We start from the raw sequence: 18,502 nt of genomic DNA, 5'->3' as shown, positions 1-18,502 counted from the left end.
CCTGGTACAAGTTCTTTATCATATAATTCTGTCTACAACATGGCCTGAAATGGTGCCTAATAAATAGGATTCTGCTACCTGTCAGACTTGAGCTGAATATTTACAGATGAAATCATGAGGGTCCAGCCTTCACAGAAGCTATTTTAGATGAAGTCATGGGGGTCAAAGAGGACACTAGCTGTGAAAGTCTCTTTACTTGATGGTTCATCAGAGAATCACATCAGTTCCTCGGATCTGTCTTTGCTTTGCCAAACTTAAAGCCTTAACTACAAAGCTGAAAAAATAGTGGTATAGAAGCATACTTGCATCTTTTGCTGCATTATACACAGCACTAGCAACAGTTTTCTAGTAAAACTGGGTACTTCCCCCCAAATCTGTCTTCCTGCAAGTCATTCTTAGGGCCTTTTACTCAGAATAGTGGAAGCACCCAGAGAATGAACAAGCTGAAGAAATACATTGTGGTTTCTTAGATCTGGATCTTACTTTTGAAGTTTGCCTGTGAATACAGTGAACACTTAGGAGGTTGCTTCATCTATGGTTTTAGCTCAGTGATGGATGAAGCTAGAGATGAGCTGGAACTAACCTTCAGCTCTTTTCCATAGCCCCCACATTCTGGCTTCTTTCACTGTCTCTAAAAGTCTCTAAACCCATTACTGTAAGAGAGAAGTATTTTCTATTGCATAGTCTTCCTCAATTTCTGATGTCCAAGCTGTATTCTGTTATTTGAAAGACTATACAGTGAGATATGTGGTTTTCTCATTTCATTTTTGGAATGTTCTAACTTTTTACCTGGTGATATCTTTCTTTCAGTTATGACATGCACCGATTACATCCCTCGCTCATCCAATGATTATACCTCACAAATGTATTCTGCAAAGTAAGTTCAATAATTATTTCAAAAATCTATATGCCTTTAGGTTCATTTCAAAATTTAATTTGATACTTAGCTTATTAAGTTGACATTTAACTTAATTTCACCTCTCTTGTTTCTGTTCCTACACCAATTTTTTTATTCCCTCTAAATGTAGAGTCTCTGTAACATATTTTGAAAAAGTAGATAGTTGCCTGGAATAGATCACTGTTGCCCAGGAGCTTGCTCTAAGTGAATAGTCACTGAAAATGAAAATACTGTTAGTTATCAAAGCATAATACTGATTGACCTCTGATCATTCTCGCTTTCATCTACCTTGATAAATCAATAAACACAGCTCAAGCCAGTCTTCTAGCGGGACTTCTCAGCTTAATTGTTTTAGGAATGTCCTGAAAGTAGAACTAGGCTTGAAGTTAGGCTTAGTGGGTTGCAGTCACTAAGAGGCAACATTTTGGGCCTTCAACAGGTAAGATCAGCATTTAAGATCCATAAGTTAATCATCTCCGGCATGAGTAGGTGCAGAACCGTGCATATGCCAGACTACCAATTGTGTGTTAATAAAGGGTGAGCCTGCACATAAATTGATATACATGGGTGTGTTATTAAAGTAGGATGAATTCCCAGGTGCTTACATAGGCAGAACACAAAGAAATTGGTAACAGAGGTGTGTGATACCCATGGGACTGTTAAAAAAAGAAAACTGATGGGGCGCCTGGGTGGCGCAGTCGGTTAAGCGTCCGACTTCAGCCAGGTCATGATCTCGTGGTCCGGGAGTTCGAGCCCCGCGTCAGGCTCTGGGCTGATGGCTCGGAGCCTGGAGCCTGTTTCCGATTCTGTGTCTCCCTCTCTCTCTGCCCCTCCCCCGTTCATGTTCTGTCTCTCTCTGTCCCAAAAATAAATAAACATTGAAAAAAAAAAAAAAAAGAAAACTGATAATTTTTTTTCCTTTTTGTGCCCATTTTTACCTTTTGAATTTTTAATCAGTTAAGAAATAACTAAAAGGTCAACTCAATGAGTTCTTCAAATTCTAATCTGATCTGGAATACTAAGAGCACCTTTGGGCCAGTCATTTTCATGTGATTTTCTTCTGTGAAATGACTGAACTTATTATTCTCTGAGATCATTATGAAGGAGATAAGAAAATACTTTGAGCTATAAAGACACTATAGGAAAAAAGGATATTGTGATATTTAGCATATCTGGAGATCAGTCATTTGAAGTCACCAAGATTTAAAATTTTTCCCATGTGACTTGATTCACAACTACAACCTGAGCTATTTCTTGGTCTCATATCTGACTAGGAAGAATAGATGTGAATATGTTGCATATTCCAAATTCATTTGCCTACTCACAAAATATTTACATACCTGTTGCGTTCAGAACACCTTATTTGCTATGCCTTCTATCTTAATTCAGACATCTTTAGCACTTACATGAACCATTGCATTATAGCTATTTTTTAACCGAACCTCTATTTTGACTTTCTCCCCCTTCTAATCCATGTTACAAAGCAATGTCAAATTAATCTTTATTAAAGAACAGCTCTGATCTTGTCATTCTTTGCTCAACAATTTCAGTGACTCCTAGTTGTTTCCGATTGGTCTGAACTCTTTTAGCCTGGTGTTCGAGGTCTTTGCTGTCTTTCTTTTTCTTGCTGCTCCCCTTTACGTACATCCTTTAATATAATCTCTTGTCCTTGCAAGCTTAAGCCCTTGTTTTCCTTCCTCTATACCTTTGCCAGAGTTTTTCTCTTTTCCTTAAATACCCATTCTGTCCCATTTCTGCACATTTTATCTGCTCAGCTCACACAGCCTTTCTTCATTTTGCTTTCCCCCAAAGCTGGAAAAAATCTTTCCTGTTCTGAAACACCCCTTCCTTACAGTATTTTATTGTTAAGACTTATGTGATACATAAAACACTTGATTACATTATAAGTACAGTATAACTCACCAAATAAAATAACTTGTATCTAAAAATTCAGTGCATAAAATGTGGGGCCATTTTATTGCATGGACGAAATGACCAGGTCATCTAGCTAAAAGTCCCAGAAGTTCCACTGCTGAATTCAAATTCCTGCTAAACCTGATGTGGTTGGCTGCAACTAGTGGCAGGTGTATTCTGGCTTGAATGTCTGTGGGGAGATTCCGAGTCCTGTCTGGGACATGTCACATTTTATTAGTTACCTGGCTTCTATTTTGTAGACTTGATCTGGGGATATTGGGGCCCACCTCTGCTCCCTGTTCTTTGATGTGTAGTGGTCGCTTGCTTTTTCTTTACCAGCCTAACCCTCTTTTTCAAGTCCTACTTTCCCTCTTAGTTTGGCCCAGAGGGCTGGGTGGAGAATAAGAGCCATTTGTGAATCCCATTCTGTCCAGTCTTCTGTTATGTTGGGGTTTATTCTCTATGTAGATAAGTTTATCTGTCTTTGTATCTCACAAGGGGCCTTGCATATAGTATATCAAAAATGGTCACAGCATGGTAATTGGACCTTGGGAGGATATTACATTTTCCATAAAATTGTTTCTTAGGTGATTGTAGAACTTGGAAAGGAAAAATTAGTTTTTTCTGGCCATAGTAAGAGACATTTTATGTGGAAGGTTAGTTTCCTCATTGCTGATTCTTTGCTTTTAGTGGTATTAGCTATTTCCTCTATTATTCATTAAAAATAAATCACACATGAAAGTTTTTGTTTTCTTGAACTTTTCTAGACCTTATGCACATATCCTCTCAGTTCCTGTTTCGGAAACTGCTTACCCTGGGCAGACTCAGTACCAGACACTACAGCAGTCTCAACCCTATGCTGTCTACCCTCAGGCAACCCAAACGTATGGACTACCTCCTTTTGGTAAGGCATCTTATTATAAGCAGTTTCTAAGACTATTGATTTTATCCCCCCAAAACTTCGATCTTTCCCCAAAAGTCAAGAATGGCTCATCAGGATGCTGAAAGATGGGTTATTCTTTACAGAGTACCTACTCAGTTACAAGTGTGATAAAAGTTGGGTGTGCAACTTTTCCAACGGTATATTTGATGCATGTTAAATAAAATTAAAACTTTCAGTACTCACTTGTTTATCTATTAACATTTAGCTATTTCCAAGGTACTAAACCTTGACTGTAAAGCTTGGAATCTTTAAGTGTTTGGGAAACTCTTTGAAGAATTACTATTAGTTTCTTTATTATAAAACATGTTACCATGGTTAGGTAAGCATAATTAATACATTTTAAGGTGATTCAGTTTCTTGCTAAAACCAGGTAATCTAAATATCCAGATAGAATATGCCTTCTAGTTTACTCTCTCTCTTTTTTTTCTTTTTGTCAGTTTCTCCCTCTTTCCTCCCTCTGCCCCAAACTGATCAATTGTTACTCTGCTGAACCAAAAAGTCATCTTAGAATGAGGAGAACCCCCAATATTGCATAGCCTTATTTTGTGCATAGTTTGTTCTTTGGTTTTAGGCATCTTGGACATGAACTGCGAATTAGAATGCTTTACTCGAAGCCAATTTGAAACTCTTTGAGCGCTTAATATCTGCGCTGATTTTTCTTTGTGTGTGTAAATTGATATGTGTAGGGTGCTTTATTGCCCATTCCCTTGTTTCCTAGAAACTAGTTTTAGAAAATTGAGAGAATCCTATATTATTTTCACATATGCAGCGTGTTAAAATTATATCTCTGTAACCTTTACCGAAACTAGTTGGAAATTAAAAAAATCATCTAAACAGATTGCCACAGATTCTGGATGTATTAGTGCTGCCTGCCTTTGGTTTCTACATTCCTACTTTTCCTGGCCCATTTGGCTAGTCTTTATGATAGTGACAGCTTTCTTAGTTTTAGGCTTGTTAGCACTCCTTGGCTTCTGAAAACTACTAGAAACAAAAATGGGGGTTATGTTTAATGATAGTGGTAGTTGATAACTTCATGAGAGAAGACAAACAGCTCTTGTTTCCCTGTTTGTAAGTCTATGCCTCCATGCATGTCAGTATCAGCCAGTTTACTAAAATCTTAAATTTGTTATATATGTAACCAGCCAAAACTGAGCAGTCCTTTTGGAAACAGAACTCTCAGTATATGTTTGTGCTTATATCTTTGTGGGTATGTGAAAGCTAATTTCTCAACAGCTAACTAGTAACAACTAGCAAGTATAAAGTAAGTATTTTTATATTGGTTTTTTACCTTCTGTTTTGATTTAAATTCATTATCATCAATTCCAGAGCCCTTTATGACATTGTTGAACAGTTGGTCATTCCTGCCGTTCAGTATTAAATAAAACTCCTATTATATCTCTGAACTCAGATTATGGAATACCTAACATAATGCTGTGTGCATATTGTAGTATCTTTTATGATCGCTGTATTTCCCTTGTATTAAAGAAAAAAAGAAAATTGTATGATAGATCCTTGTTAAAAACTTGAAGGAAACTTTATATTGTAAAGAAGTATTTATAAATAGGCTCTTCTGTTAATTTGGTTTTGTTTTATATTTGGGAATGAGGGAGACTTGTTTCATAAATTCTTCCATCAGTATTTCTAAGAGAAGAGAATCAGCTAAATTGACTTAAGTAATATATGAAACTTACTGGAGAGAGATTTAGGTTGGGGTAATGTGAGTGATAGATATGGCATATTCTCAGAATTTATTAAGGAAATTACAGATATGGCTTTTTTTTTCTTTTTATAAATGTGTTCACTCAAATATAAAACACTATTTTTTCTAATGAAGATTTGGCAATTTTATCGTAGTGCTGCCTATTAGCACCAAAACTAGATTTGGTAGTCTGTTATTTCAGATGCAGTGAGCTTCAGAAAATCTCATTGTAGTAACATTATCTAATGTTTATGAAGTGCCTTATATACCGTGCAGTATGCTGAGAATAAGTACCTCACACTTTACATTATTGTCTTATTTAATCTTTAAAACAGTCCTAGGGAGTAAGTAGTAGCATTATCCCTTTTTATAGATGAGGAAACAGGCTTGTTAGAAGGATCAAGTGACTAGCCTGGGGTCATAGAATTAAGTAAATGCCTGGGGTTAGAATTGAACCCAGGTCTGTTTAATTCAGAAGTGCTCATAAATTTGGTCTGTGTCTGAGAGTTGAGTTTGCAGTTAAAAATGTTTCTTCTCTTTAAAAAAAAAAAATTTTTTTTTTAATGTTTATTCATTTTTGAGAGAGAAAGAGAGTGTGAGTGGGGAAGGGGCAGAGAGAGAAGGAGACACAGAATCTAAAGCAGGCTCCAGGCTCTGAGCTGTCAACACAGAGCCCGACACAGGGTTCGAACCCATGGACCACGAGATCATGACCTGAGCTGAAGTCGGACGCTTAACCAACTGAGCCACCCAGGTGCCCCAAAAATGTTCCTTCTCTTAATGAAAGGAGAAGACTAAGGGAAAGCTTATATTGTAAACAGTCTGTAAAAATAAAGGAATAGTGGTCATATTCTTTTTAAGAGCTACATAGAAATGTTGTAGGACAGCAGAAAGGATTAGACAGTTAACTTCCAGTGATCTCAGTGGAGGAAAGGGACACGCATTTATTTTTAGGGGCTCATAAAAGATTGCCTTAGCTGCCACTGTTGCAGCTTCATTTAAAAGAACTCTATGTGAGATGGAGATTTGATAATATGTATTAATAGCCTTAAGGATTAAGTTTTTGCTATTTCCCTCAGTAATTTCACTTCTAGGGATTCAGCCCATGGAACTAATTAGAGATACCCACAAAAATTTTACTAAGATATTTACCATAGCATTTATAACAGCAAAAGATTGGAAACAGCCTACACATTGAATTGAAATGTGTATGTTACATTGCAATTTATAGAATGGAAAACTATAAATCATATTCTAATAAATTTACATTCTTTTTTTTAAAGTTTATTTTTGAGCGAGCAAGAGGGAGAAAGCAGGGGAGAGGCAGGAAGAGAATCCCAACCAGGTTTTGAGGTGTCAGCACAGAGCCCCATGTGAGGCTTGAACTCATGAGCTGCAAGATCATGACCTGAGCTGAAATCAAGAGTCAGATGCCTAACCTAATGAGCCACCGAGGCGCCCCTAATAAATTCACATTCTTAAAGAATATTCAGCATCTTGAGAAAAGTTTCTTATTAATTTTAAAAAGCAACATGTAAAACTAAAAGCAACATAATATGCCAAGTTAGTATTTTTAAAAATGTATACATAAAGAATAATTTGGAAGAAAAAATGTGAATGTTCACAGTGTAGGCACTACAGATTTGATCTCCGTTACCATGGCGCCATACCAAGTGAGGCCACTGCTCCAGTGTGTACAGGTTTCAGTTAACACAGTCCCGTACAAAAGCAAGAACTGCCTGTAGTTTTTTCCTGTGCAGTGAGACTGTGCAGTTTTTTTTCTTTATACTTTCTATGTTTTCTTAATTCTCTATAAATACATCTACTCGCTTTATAATTAGGAAAAGTATTCAGATTAAATTACTTAGTATTTATAGTAAGTCATTCCAATGAGCGGTCATATCAACAAACCAAGATATTCTTTCATGTGTTTTTCCCCTAACCATTGGCATATACTTCAGTTCCTAACCAAACTAACTTTCTCTAAAGATCTACTAGTCTGATACGTATTACTATAAACTGAGCTGCTCAAATTAGTTTGGTTAGTGACTAACCAATAGTGAAATATTTGTGGTGAGAAAACTTGGGTATAGTTTGTGATAAGACCCCAGTGTGGGGCAGCAAAAGGATAGCACTCGACTTCATTTGCCACTGTTAGACCAGCTGTTCTTCCACATCAGGATCTTGGTGCTTAAAACAAATTGATAAGCTTTGTAGTTGTAGACATAGAGCAGTGGACTAGGAGTCAGGAAGCCAGGATTTGGTTTCCTCTTCTCTGTGGGTAGTATTGCTGTATAGTCAGACCATTTGGTCATGTTCCCTATTACTTGGAATTCTGGGAAAGGTGCTTTTAAAGGAAGATATTTATATGCTTAAAGAGCCAGGCTACTGTGATGCTGGAGGCGGTGTTCATATGGTCTTTTATTCTTCTGTTCTTCATAAAATAATTATATATTAAATATCAACTTCATGTTTCTGGTCAAAAACATTGAAAACTACTGTAAGTAGCTCTTCCACTACTTTTCTTGGACTTTTTGCCCTGGTTTTTGACTTTATAAAGGAGCCAGTTTATAGACATTTTATACTTTGAAATTTTATTTAAAGTTTATTTAAAATTCTATTTAAACCTACCCTATGACCCAGCAATAGCACTGCTAGGAATTTACCCAAGGGACACAGGAGTACTGATGCATAGGGGCACTTGTACCCCAATGTTTATAGCAGCACTCTCAACAATAGCCAAATTATGGAAAGAGCCTAAATGTCCATCAACTGATGAATGGATAAAGAAATTGTGGTTTATATACACAATGGAGTACTACGTGGCAATGAGAAAGAATGAAATATGGCCCTTTGTAGCAACGTGGATGGAACTGGAGAGTGTGATGCTAAGTGAAATAAGCCATACAGAGAAAGACAGATACCATATGGTTTCACTCTTATGTGGATCCTGAGAAACTTAACAGAAACCCATGGGGGAGGGGAAGGAAAAAAAAAAAAAAAAGAGGTTAGAGTGGAAGAGAGCCAAAGCATAAGAGACTCTTAAAAACTGAGAACAAAGTGAGGGCTGATGGGGGGTGGGAGGGAGGAGAGGGTGGGTGATGGGTATTGAGGAGGGCACCTTTTGGGATGAGCACTGGGTGTTGTATGGAAACCAATTTGACAATAAACTTCATATATTAAAAAAAATAAAATAAAATGAAATATTTTGATGCTTAAAAAAAATAAAAATTAAAAAAAAAATAAAAATAAAAATGCTGCTTCAAATTACTCAGATTTCAATCTCCCAGTTTTTCTATTCCGTTTGTAATTACCATTAGGATTCCATCAACAACAAAATTTTAGCCAATTATACTACTGAGTGCTGGGTTAAAAAAAAAAAAATTACAGATGACAATCTATTTTGCAAATCTCTTCTATAAAAATAAAATAATTCATTAGGTTGGTTTGCTGGTCAGACAAAAAAATGAAAGCAAAGGAGTTTGAGGTTTGTTTCTTATTTAGCATTGGTCAGTTGCACACAAGAAAACCGGCAGAAAAAGCTTCCATTTGTTGAAGGTTGCCAAATAAAGTCAATTTACTTCCAGAAAAAAAAAATTCTATTTAAAATTATTTAAAATTTAAAACTATATTTAAAATTATTTAAATTTATATATACTAAATAATGAGACTAGCAAAACATTTTCAGGTAATACTATTCTCAATAAGATAGTATTTTAATATAGTGTAATATAAACATGTTCACAAATCCAACACCTAAGATTCAGAACCTATTTAGAAAAAAAATATCACCTTGATTGCAATAAACCTGAAAGTTACCATGACACTGAAATGGCAATTTGTTTGCTAAAAAATGTGATACTCAACCACCAAGAATCATGGCACTGATACTCAAATTTCACATTATAAATGTTTAAAAAATAACATATTCAAATATTTTTAGTGTTGAAATTTAGATATAGTTAGGAGTTTAACTGTGGCTAACCTGGACAAGACTTTTTTTTTTTTCAACGTTTATTTATTTTTGGGACAGAGAGAGACAGAGCATGAACGGGGGAGGGGCAGAGAGAGAGGGAGACACAGAATCGGAAACAGGCTCCAGGCTCCGAGCCATCAGCCCAGAGCCTGACGCGGGGCTCGAACTCACGGACCGCGAGATCGTGACCTGGCTGAAGTCGGACGCTTAACCGACTGCGCCACCCAGGCGCCCCTGGACAAGACTTTTTAAATGATCATAAACTGAGCGTGGAATGGGCGCCGACCCTCCTAATGCATGCTAAAGACAATGGTATTCTTCGTTCTTCTCAGATAAGTTATTTCATGTGTTTGATAGGTAAGAAAAGAAAACCCCTTTTGTTTTTTATGCTTTAAGAGTTTGGGGCAAGGCAATTGCCTTGAAATTTGGAAATTTGAAATTTTCACATCTCTCTTACATTTACTTATCAACAAATTTTACTGGTCTGAGTTGCACCTAGACATCTCAGTGCCCTGGTGAGCAGAGGGCCTTATTATCAATGCATTATATTTTTATAAATTCACTATCAGATTAGGAGTAAATGAAATGAGTTACTGTTGAATTTGAAGCTGTGGCTGACCATGGTATTAATTTCTTACCTGAAATGTGATTGATGAACCTTCTTGGACCTAATTATTACCTTCAACAACACTGATCCAGCAACCATAGCTGTTCAGAACACAGTGCACAACCAGACAGTAAGCTTTTTTTCTAAATAGACTTTTGCATAGCCAAAATTATCACCAACACTATTCACCATAAAGGGCATCCTTAGGCTGTCATGTAGAAGCAAAGCTTCATTTATGGTTTCCCAGGTTACTGCAGATGACAAAGGAGATAAAGCGAGAGACAAGAGATTGTCAAGTACAGATCACAGAAAGAAACAAAGTGATACAGAACTGTAATTGAGTTCTGTTTAGTCCCATCTTCACAAATCCCCATAGCCTCTGGCGGTGTCTCTGTAATGTATATATAGCACAGCACACTATTCATCTTTGTGACAATACTGAGAAAATGTAAAGGTATGTTCACTATTTCCTCCCTGCTGAGAAGGCAGGAAAGGATATAAATATGTTTTAGAAAGATTGTCATTCAGGAGCATTGTGATAAAAATAAAAGTGAACAGCTATGATGTCTATCGGTATGAGAGATTTATATGTTCTGACGTGGAAAAATGTCTTTCATAGATATTATGTGGAAAAGCAAATTATGAACTGTGTAACATCCCATTTTTATTAAAAAGAAAAAGATTAGAAAATACATAGAAGAAATCTAAGTCACTCCTATGCACAGTGTAATAGTGGTTAAGTATGGGTTCTGGGATTATATATGACTTTATTTTTTCCAATTGACATATTTCTGTCATGGTTTTAATTTATAAAAATAAGCAGGTATGTCTTTCCTAATCAGAAGGTAACAAAATAACCAACTTAAGAAGGCAGAAAAGTACTACTTAATACATTTTTAAGAAATTTGGTGCTTATTTAAAGGGTAAGTGAATTTTAAACTTATATGAAATGTCTCCCACCTTGACAATGGATAAATGATTTACCACTGTTCATGATCATCAGGCACTCTCTACAACAAATACTCCAGTTGAGTGTCAGTAGCTTTTTTTTCTGAACCCTGGTCAGTCTTCCCCAGCCATTGAAATGAACTTATATACATATCATTATTGGGATTTTGGCAAGATTTTTGTTTCTATAGCTCCCCTCCCCAGTCTTTGAAATTGTATTTGCTTGTGGTATATTATGAGTGGGAGAATCAGTAACTTTCTCTTACAAGCAAATTTACTTTTGTTTTTAAGATTGAGGTTTTAAACCTACTGGCAGATATTTGAAAGCATGACCATGCTCCTCAGTCCCAGTGTATTGTTTGTAATTGGTCCAATTTATCTGATTCAGGTGCATTGTGGCCAGGTATGAAACCTGAAAGTGGTTTAATTCAGACTCCATCTCCAAGTCAACACAGTGTTCTTACCTGCACTACAGGGTTAACCACAAGCCAGCCAAGCCCAGCACATTATTCTTATCCCATTCAAGGTAAATAGGCATGGTTGTGTGTGTTTTATTATTGTTGTTTTTGTTGCTTTCAGTCTTCCTGTATCTTCAAATTAACTGGGTAATACAGGAGTTCTATAAAATAGAAGGGGGTGGTGTTTGCATTTGTGCATGCTTTTTGTGTTAGGTAGACCAGAACCCAGGACTGTGGTTCATAAGTAGTTTAGCCTTTAAATGTGAACTACTTGGTAGAATTGAAGCCTTCCCTTTTGTACGTTGGTGTCCCGAAAACCTGTCAGATTTTGTTTTAGTCTGTTCTCAGTGGCATTTTGTCCTATAAATGAGCAGAAGACTCCATGGGTTAGAACCTTGCTGACTTCTCTTACATGGAGTCCACATGGCGCCAAACACGAGGTATGTGCTGCTTTTCTCCTGCAGTGCTGCCATACCTCTGCCCCCACCTGCTGTTTCGTGGTGAGAGCATTTTTCTTGCTCAAAAAGTTCAGTCTTGTTTCTTTTTCGTGATGGAAAGTGTAGCATTAAAGCTTCAACTCTAAACACCTTTGCCTTCCTGAGTTGTTCTTCTAAAGGGTTAGAATTAGGACAGGACTATTAGGAACGAAGACAGAAACGCAGAAGGTGCTATGGAATGAATTCCCTACCCTTCCAGATCCAACACAGGCAATTTGTTATTGCACGACAGTGAGAGTTAATGTCCATGTACCTGGCTTCTCATCTGCCTCCTTTCTCCTGATGTCTCCCAGCTTTTAAATTTTATTCCTTTTAAAATGGGTGCTAGAGGAGTATGGGTGGGACAGCAAAAACGAGTCTGAGGTACTCTTGATGAGAAAGTGATGGTGATGTAGATTATTTTATTTGTTCATGTACTTTAGAGAGAGAGCGTGCACAAGCAAGTGGGGGGGGGGGGTCAGAGAGAGGGAGACAGGATCTGAAGTGGGCTCTGTGCTGACAGCAGAGAGCCCGACCTGGGGCTCGAGCTCACAAACCACGAGTTCATGACCTGAGCTGAAGTCAGATGCTTAACCAACTGAGCCACCCAGGAGCCCCGATGTAGATTATATTAAATAAAATATTTTGATGCTTAATTTTAATTGTTTTCAGTTAAATGATTGAGAACTACTTCTGCTTGATCCATTGAGAACAAACTGGTCACTACATCTTGAGATCTTGCTCTAAGTAAGATTACCTCCTAGTGGTTACTGAGTCTCCTCTTTTCTTATTTATTTTCCCTTCTTTCTTTCTTTGCCTCTTCCCTATCTTTCTTTCTCAAATGGGAATAAAGCAGGAGGGGAAAAACTAAAGAGTATGACTTTGTCTGTCTTCTCCTCTATCCCCTTTCATTTTTATGAAGTGTTTTTTAGGTGACAGGGCTTTTAGATCCATCTACAGACAAATCTACTAGCCATGTCCCTCCTAAACAGATACATTCCTGATGACTGCACCTAAGTCATGAAAGAAAAGCAAGGAGTTCTCTTGTTTTTTATTAATAACCCTCTTCCTAGTTGTAAAATCACCACTCCTCTTGAATTTGAGAAACCTAATAGTTTTGCTTACTTCTTCCTCCTTGTAAAATAAGAGTAACTACCTTTTTAGGGTCTCTTAGGACTCTTGGTTTCCCCTGTTTGCTAGTGATGATCATTGTTGGTATTAAGTGCTTACTATGTACTTAGCAGTGTGAGCAACAGATAGGTGCTACTCAGGTAATCTTCACAACACACCTATGAGGAAACTACTGTTATTAATCCAGTTCTACAGATGGGGAAGATAAGATAAAGAAAAGCAAAGTAATTTGTCCACGGTCACAGAATTAGTAAATAATTAAGTCAGCATGTAAGCTAAGCAGTCTGACCCCAAAGCATGAGTGCTGTATTTTTGATTTTCAATGTTGAAGTCATGGTATCAGTTTCAACTCTGTTCATTAAGAACCTTTACTGACAGGTATCTAATTCATTCTTCCTCCCTTTTTCTGGTTAGCCTCTTGGCCCATTTTGTTGTTCATTAGAACTTTGGCACAGGGTAGAATTTAAGGCAGAAGGGTTACCATCAAGTTACCAAGTTTTGCCATTTGTTCTGAAGAAAAACTTGGTGTAATACAAGTTGAAACAACTAGCTGAAATGAAATACGAGTATTGGCAGACAGGGCTCAAACTCACGAACCATGAGACCATGAGCTGAGCCAAAGTAGGCCACTTACGTGACTGAGCCCCCCCAGGTAACCCCTCCTACTTTTTTTTTTTTTAACTTTTTTTTAATGTTTATTTATTTTTGAGACAGAGAGAGACAGAGCATGAATGGGAGAGGGTCAGAGAGAGAGGGAGACACAGAATCCGAAACAGGCTCCAGGCTCTGAGCCGTCAGCACAGAGCCCGACGCAGGGCTCGAACTCACGGACCGCGAGATCATGACCTGAGCTGAAGTCAGATGGTTAACCGACTGAGCCACCCAGGCCCCCCCCCCCCCCCCCACTTTTAATGTCACATATCATGAATAGTGAATGTTAACTATCCAGGGCTGCTTCACTTACACTATGTAATCACCCCATCCTTACACACACACACACACGCACACACACACACACACACCAAAAAAACAGCATTCTGTAGATTTTTTTTAATAGTCAAAACAGCAGTATCTCGTCATCATACCACAAAGCATTCTACAATTGACATAACATATAGAATTGTCAAATCACGATATTGTACACCTGAAGCTAATGTAACATTGTGTGTCAACATACTGCAATTTCTTTTAAAATGTATTATTTCAGCCTAAAATAAAATCTATTTCTGGCTTGATCAACTCTGATCAAAACCTTTCTTCAATTTATACAACAATGCTCATAAAACCCCTTTGTTAGGTAGATCTAACTTATTTATATCAGTTTCTTTCCTAGGGTGTGACTATGTGACCCAATCTCTGATTCTTTTCTTCAGTTGAGATGGTTTAAATGATTAGTATTCAGGTGTTAAGATTAATTTCAGAAATTTCAAAATTAATTTTAACTGAATCTTGACTTTTAATGAATGTGTTTGGGGGCGCCTGGGTGGCGCAGTCGGTTAAGCGTCCGACTTCAGCCAGGTCACGATCTCGCAGTCCGTGAGTTCGAGCCCCGCGTCAGGCTCTGGGCTCATGGCTCGGAGCCTGGAGCCTGTTTCCGATTCTGTGTCTCCCTCTCTCTCTGCCCCTCCCCCGTTCATGCTCTGTCTCTCTCTGTCCCAAAAATAAATAAACGTTGAAAAAAAAAAAATTTTAATGAATGTGTTTGGCTTCTAATATTGTTGGTAGCATATGATAGTTTTTATTTTTTCCTCCCTTCCTTCCTTCTTTCCAATAGTCTCTCATTGACCAGGAGATTTGTTTTTGAATAGACTTTAGTTTTTATTTTATAATTATTTTTTCTAAGATTTTATTTTTAAGTAATCTCCACACCCAATGTGGGGCTCAAAGTCACAACCCTGAGATCAAGAGTTGCGTGCTTTACCCACTGAGCCAGCAGACACCCGAAACTTTAATTTTTAGAATAGTTTTATTTTTAAGACTTTTTTTTTTTGTTTAAGAGAGAGTGCACAGAAGCAGGAGAGAGGGGCAGAGGGAGGGAAAGAGAGAGAATCTCAAGCAGGCTCTATACTCAGCACAGATCCCACGCTGGGATCATGACCTGAGCCAAAATCAAGAGTTAGACACTCAAGGGCACCTGGGTGTCTCAGTTGGTCAAGCATCCGACTTCAGCTCAGGTCATGATCTCAGTTTGTGAGTTTGAGACCCGAGTTGGGCTCTGTGCTGACAGCTCAGAGCCTGGAGCCTGCTTCAGATTCTGTGTCTCCCTCACTCTCTGCCCCTCCCCTGCTCACACTCTGTCTGTCTCTCGAAGATAAAGAAACAAAAAGAAAAAAAGAGTTGGATGCTCAACCCACTGAGCCACCCAGGTGCCCCTAGAATAGTTTTGTTTTGTTTTATTTTAAGTTTATTTATTTGTTTTTTTGTTTTGTTTTGTTTTTTTTTTTTCAACGTTTATTTATTTTTGGGACAGAGAGAGACAGAGCATGAACGGGGGAGGGGCAGAGAGAGAGGGAGACACAGAATCGGAAACAGGCTCCAGGCTCCGAGCCATCAGCCCAGAGCCCGACGCGGGGCTCGAACTCACGGACCACGAGATCGTGACCTGGCTGAAGTCGGCCGCTCAACCGACTGCGCCACCCAGGCGCCCCTATTTATTTGTTTTTGAGAGAGGGCAAGCGAGTAGGGGAGGGGCAGAGAGAGGGGGAGAGAGAATCCCAAGTAGGCTTCATGCTGTCAGTGCAGAGCCTGACATGGTGCTTGGTCTCATGAAGTGGGAGATCATGACCTGAGCCAAAATCAAGAGTTGGATGCTTAACCAACTGGGCCACCCAGGCGCCCCTAGAGTAGTTTTAGATTTATAGAAAAATTGAGCAGATGATACACAGAGTTATGTACCCCTCCATCTTGCACATAATTTCCCCTATTATTGATATCTTACATTAGAACGGACCATTTATTACAATTCATGACCCCATATTGGTGCATTATTATTAACTAAGTCCCTTTTTTGTTCCAGAGTCCCATCCAGAATACCACATTTCATTTAATTGTCATGTCTACTTAGGCTCCTCTTGACTATACATACAGTTTTGCAGGCTTTTCTTGTTTTTGATGACCTTGACATGCTATACTTGAATCCCACAAATTATATGGGAATATACATGTCTACAAGATATACATGAATCCCGCAAGTATTTATTGAGCATCACCTACTCTGTGCCAGATGCTTTGCTAGATATTGGAGATCATGAATAAGATAGTAAGATTCTGCCTTCATGGAGCTTACAGACGTGTGGGGGAAACAGAAATAAGCAAGTAAATAATTAAATAGATTTTGAAGAGTTCTCTGAAAGAAAAAAAGAATAGATTGCTGTGATTGGGAAAATAAGGAGTTAGTTTTTTAATATAGCGGTCAGAGAGTGTCTCTCTGAGGAAGTAGACATGCTGGGGAGGAGCCATCATGCTGGGAAGGCGAGAGGGACAGGCCGGGAGCACAGTCCAGGCAGAGTGAACAACATTGCAAAGGTGCTCAATTGAGAAAGAGCTTGTCTTACTCTGAGTAACTTGAAAGCCAAGTGAGCAAGGGTGGGAGAGAGAGATATATAAAATTAGAAATGGGTAGAAAGCAAGTCTTGTGCCAACTTTTATGTACGATTAACCCTTAGATTAACCCTCTGGCTTTGGAGCAGTGTTGTTTAATTTAGCTGTGCCTCTCACAGTTCTGTAACCACTGTCTTCTGATTAAAGCTGTTTCTGTATATTGACTGTATTAATTGGACCACTAGTGGGGCATGGTTCTCAGAAGCTTATCTCTCAATGATTTCACAGCTCCATTGTTGGAACAGGAGTGGAGACTATCCAAAAAACAGTTGGCCATGCTGTTGGCATTGGGAGAGCTAATAGCCTTCAGATATATGTCAATAGGAGTTACTACTTGAGTTTTGTGCTTTTTGTTGCAATTTCTATTGCTGCTTTGTTTTTTAAATATGCAGTTGAATATTATTTGTTGAGACATCTATATATGTGCAAAATGATAAGTACTTTTTTTGAAATCTGTGGCTTTTTAATCATAGTTATGTGTAGGGTAGGGTTTACAGTGATTGTGTACATTTTTTGGGGTGAGTTTAGCTTGGGTTCAAGCTAAACAAGAGCCTAAAAAGTATTTATTGTTTATTTAAGTATCATCTAACTCTGTCAATAGAATCTAAACTTGGTGAGGGCGGGGACTTTGCCTTGTTCACTACTCTATTTCTCAGTGACTGGAACAACTTCATGGGTACATAGTAAACTATGGTTTGCTGAATGAATGAACTAATGGCACATATTAGGAATGATTTGATTGATTTGGCGAAAGAAGTTACTGAGTCCTATAAACTTTTAGGTCAGCAGGCCAACATTTCCTATAATAGAAGTCACTATTGCTGAAAGTAGTTTATGATTTTTAGTAAGATACCTTTTAATAACTTAGTATCAGCAGCCAGCTAATCAAGTCAGTAAACTTCCTAGCAGAGATAGTAAGAGTATGTGACTGTCGTTTGTAAGGTCTACCTTTTTACCTCTAGCCCAATTCAGTAAGTGGTCTGAAAATTGTTAAATTTATAAAACCACTTTGTGAGTCAGAGTACTTCCCCCATGTATGTAGAGATCAGACATGAATGAGTTGTACTGCTAACCATTTGTAAGTTAGTAAGAAGGTAGAACAGAATTAAAATAAAGGTAAATAGGAGGAAAAGAGGAGTATATGCTAGAAGGAGGACCAAAGAAAAATTGAGCTAGAAATGGACTTTGCTGGAAGAGTTCGACTTAATAGATTAAGTAAATTACTGATTTTCTTTCCCACCTTAAATCACCTCATGTCCTTCTGTCTGTTTTATTGGAGGGCTGCCTAGCATAAAGTACTGGTAATAGAACCTCAGATCCACTCAAAATTCTTTACCCACCGTAGTGATTAAAATCTACTTACAGAGTCATCTAGCCTGTGTATTGGACAGTAATTCCTTGTACTTGCCCTTAGTGGGGAAAAATGGGCCAGACCATAGTGGAGAAGAAAGTGAATATTGGTGAGAAGAAAACACCATCTATGAGGTTATAAAATCATTTACTTGTTGGGTTTAAGAAGGTAAACTCTTAAGAGTCCTTTAGTTCCCCTGGGGGAAGATGTAGTGTAGAAAAGAAAATCTCCCTGGATAATCAGGAAATTTGATCCCTAGCTCATCCAGTTGGAAGATCACAGTTGCCATCATGACTACCACTAGTTCCCATGACAGTAGACAAATTATCTTAACTCTTCTTGGTCCCAGGTCTTTATCTGAAAGCTGAGTTGTAGCAGTAGTTGTTCCTTAGACTTTCTTTTCTAATCTCGTCTAGGTTTTCTTCTAAGCAGAGTACCCTTAGGGAAAGGAATAAGAATTCCCTCTGATTTTGATGAATACTCTCAAGTTTCTGCTTCATT

At 38.0% G+C, this 18,502-nt stretch overlaps 1 protein-coding gene across 2 annotated transcripts in view; it reads left to right on the top strand.

The window, feature by feature from the left end:
* EYA3 (EYA transcriptional coactivator and phosphatase 3) overlaps nucleotides 1–18,502 on the top strand; it is a 98,140-nt gene that overhangs the window by 41,936 nt on the left and 37,702 nt on the right. The window contains exons 5-7 of one of the 2 annotated variants that reach the window (XM_030324036.1): nucleotides 811–877; nucleotides 3,580–3,716; nucleotides 11,374–11,511. In XM_030324036.1, coding sequence (XP_030179896.1) covers nucleotides 811–877; nucleotides 3,580–3,716; nucleotides 11,374–11,511 — 342 coding nt within the window. The remainder of the gene's footprint in view (nucleotides 1–810; nucleotides 878–3,579; nucleotides 3,717–11,373; nucleotides 11,512–18,502) is intronic. The other variant, XM_030324037.1, reaches the window with a different exon arrangement.

This window comes from Lynx canadensis, chromosome C1 (genome assembly GCF_007474595.2).
Source record: "Lynx canadensis isolate LIC74 chromosome C1, mLynCan4.pri.v2, whole genome shotgun sequence".
NCBI lineage: Eukaryota > Metazoa > Chordata > Mammalia > Carnivora > Felidae > Lynx > Lynx canadensis.
This window is presented reverse-complemented; position numbering and strand designations above follow the sequence as displayed.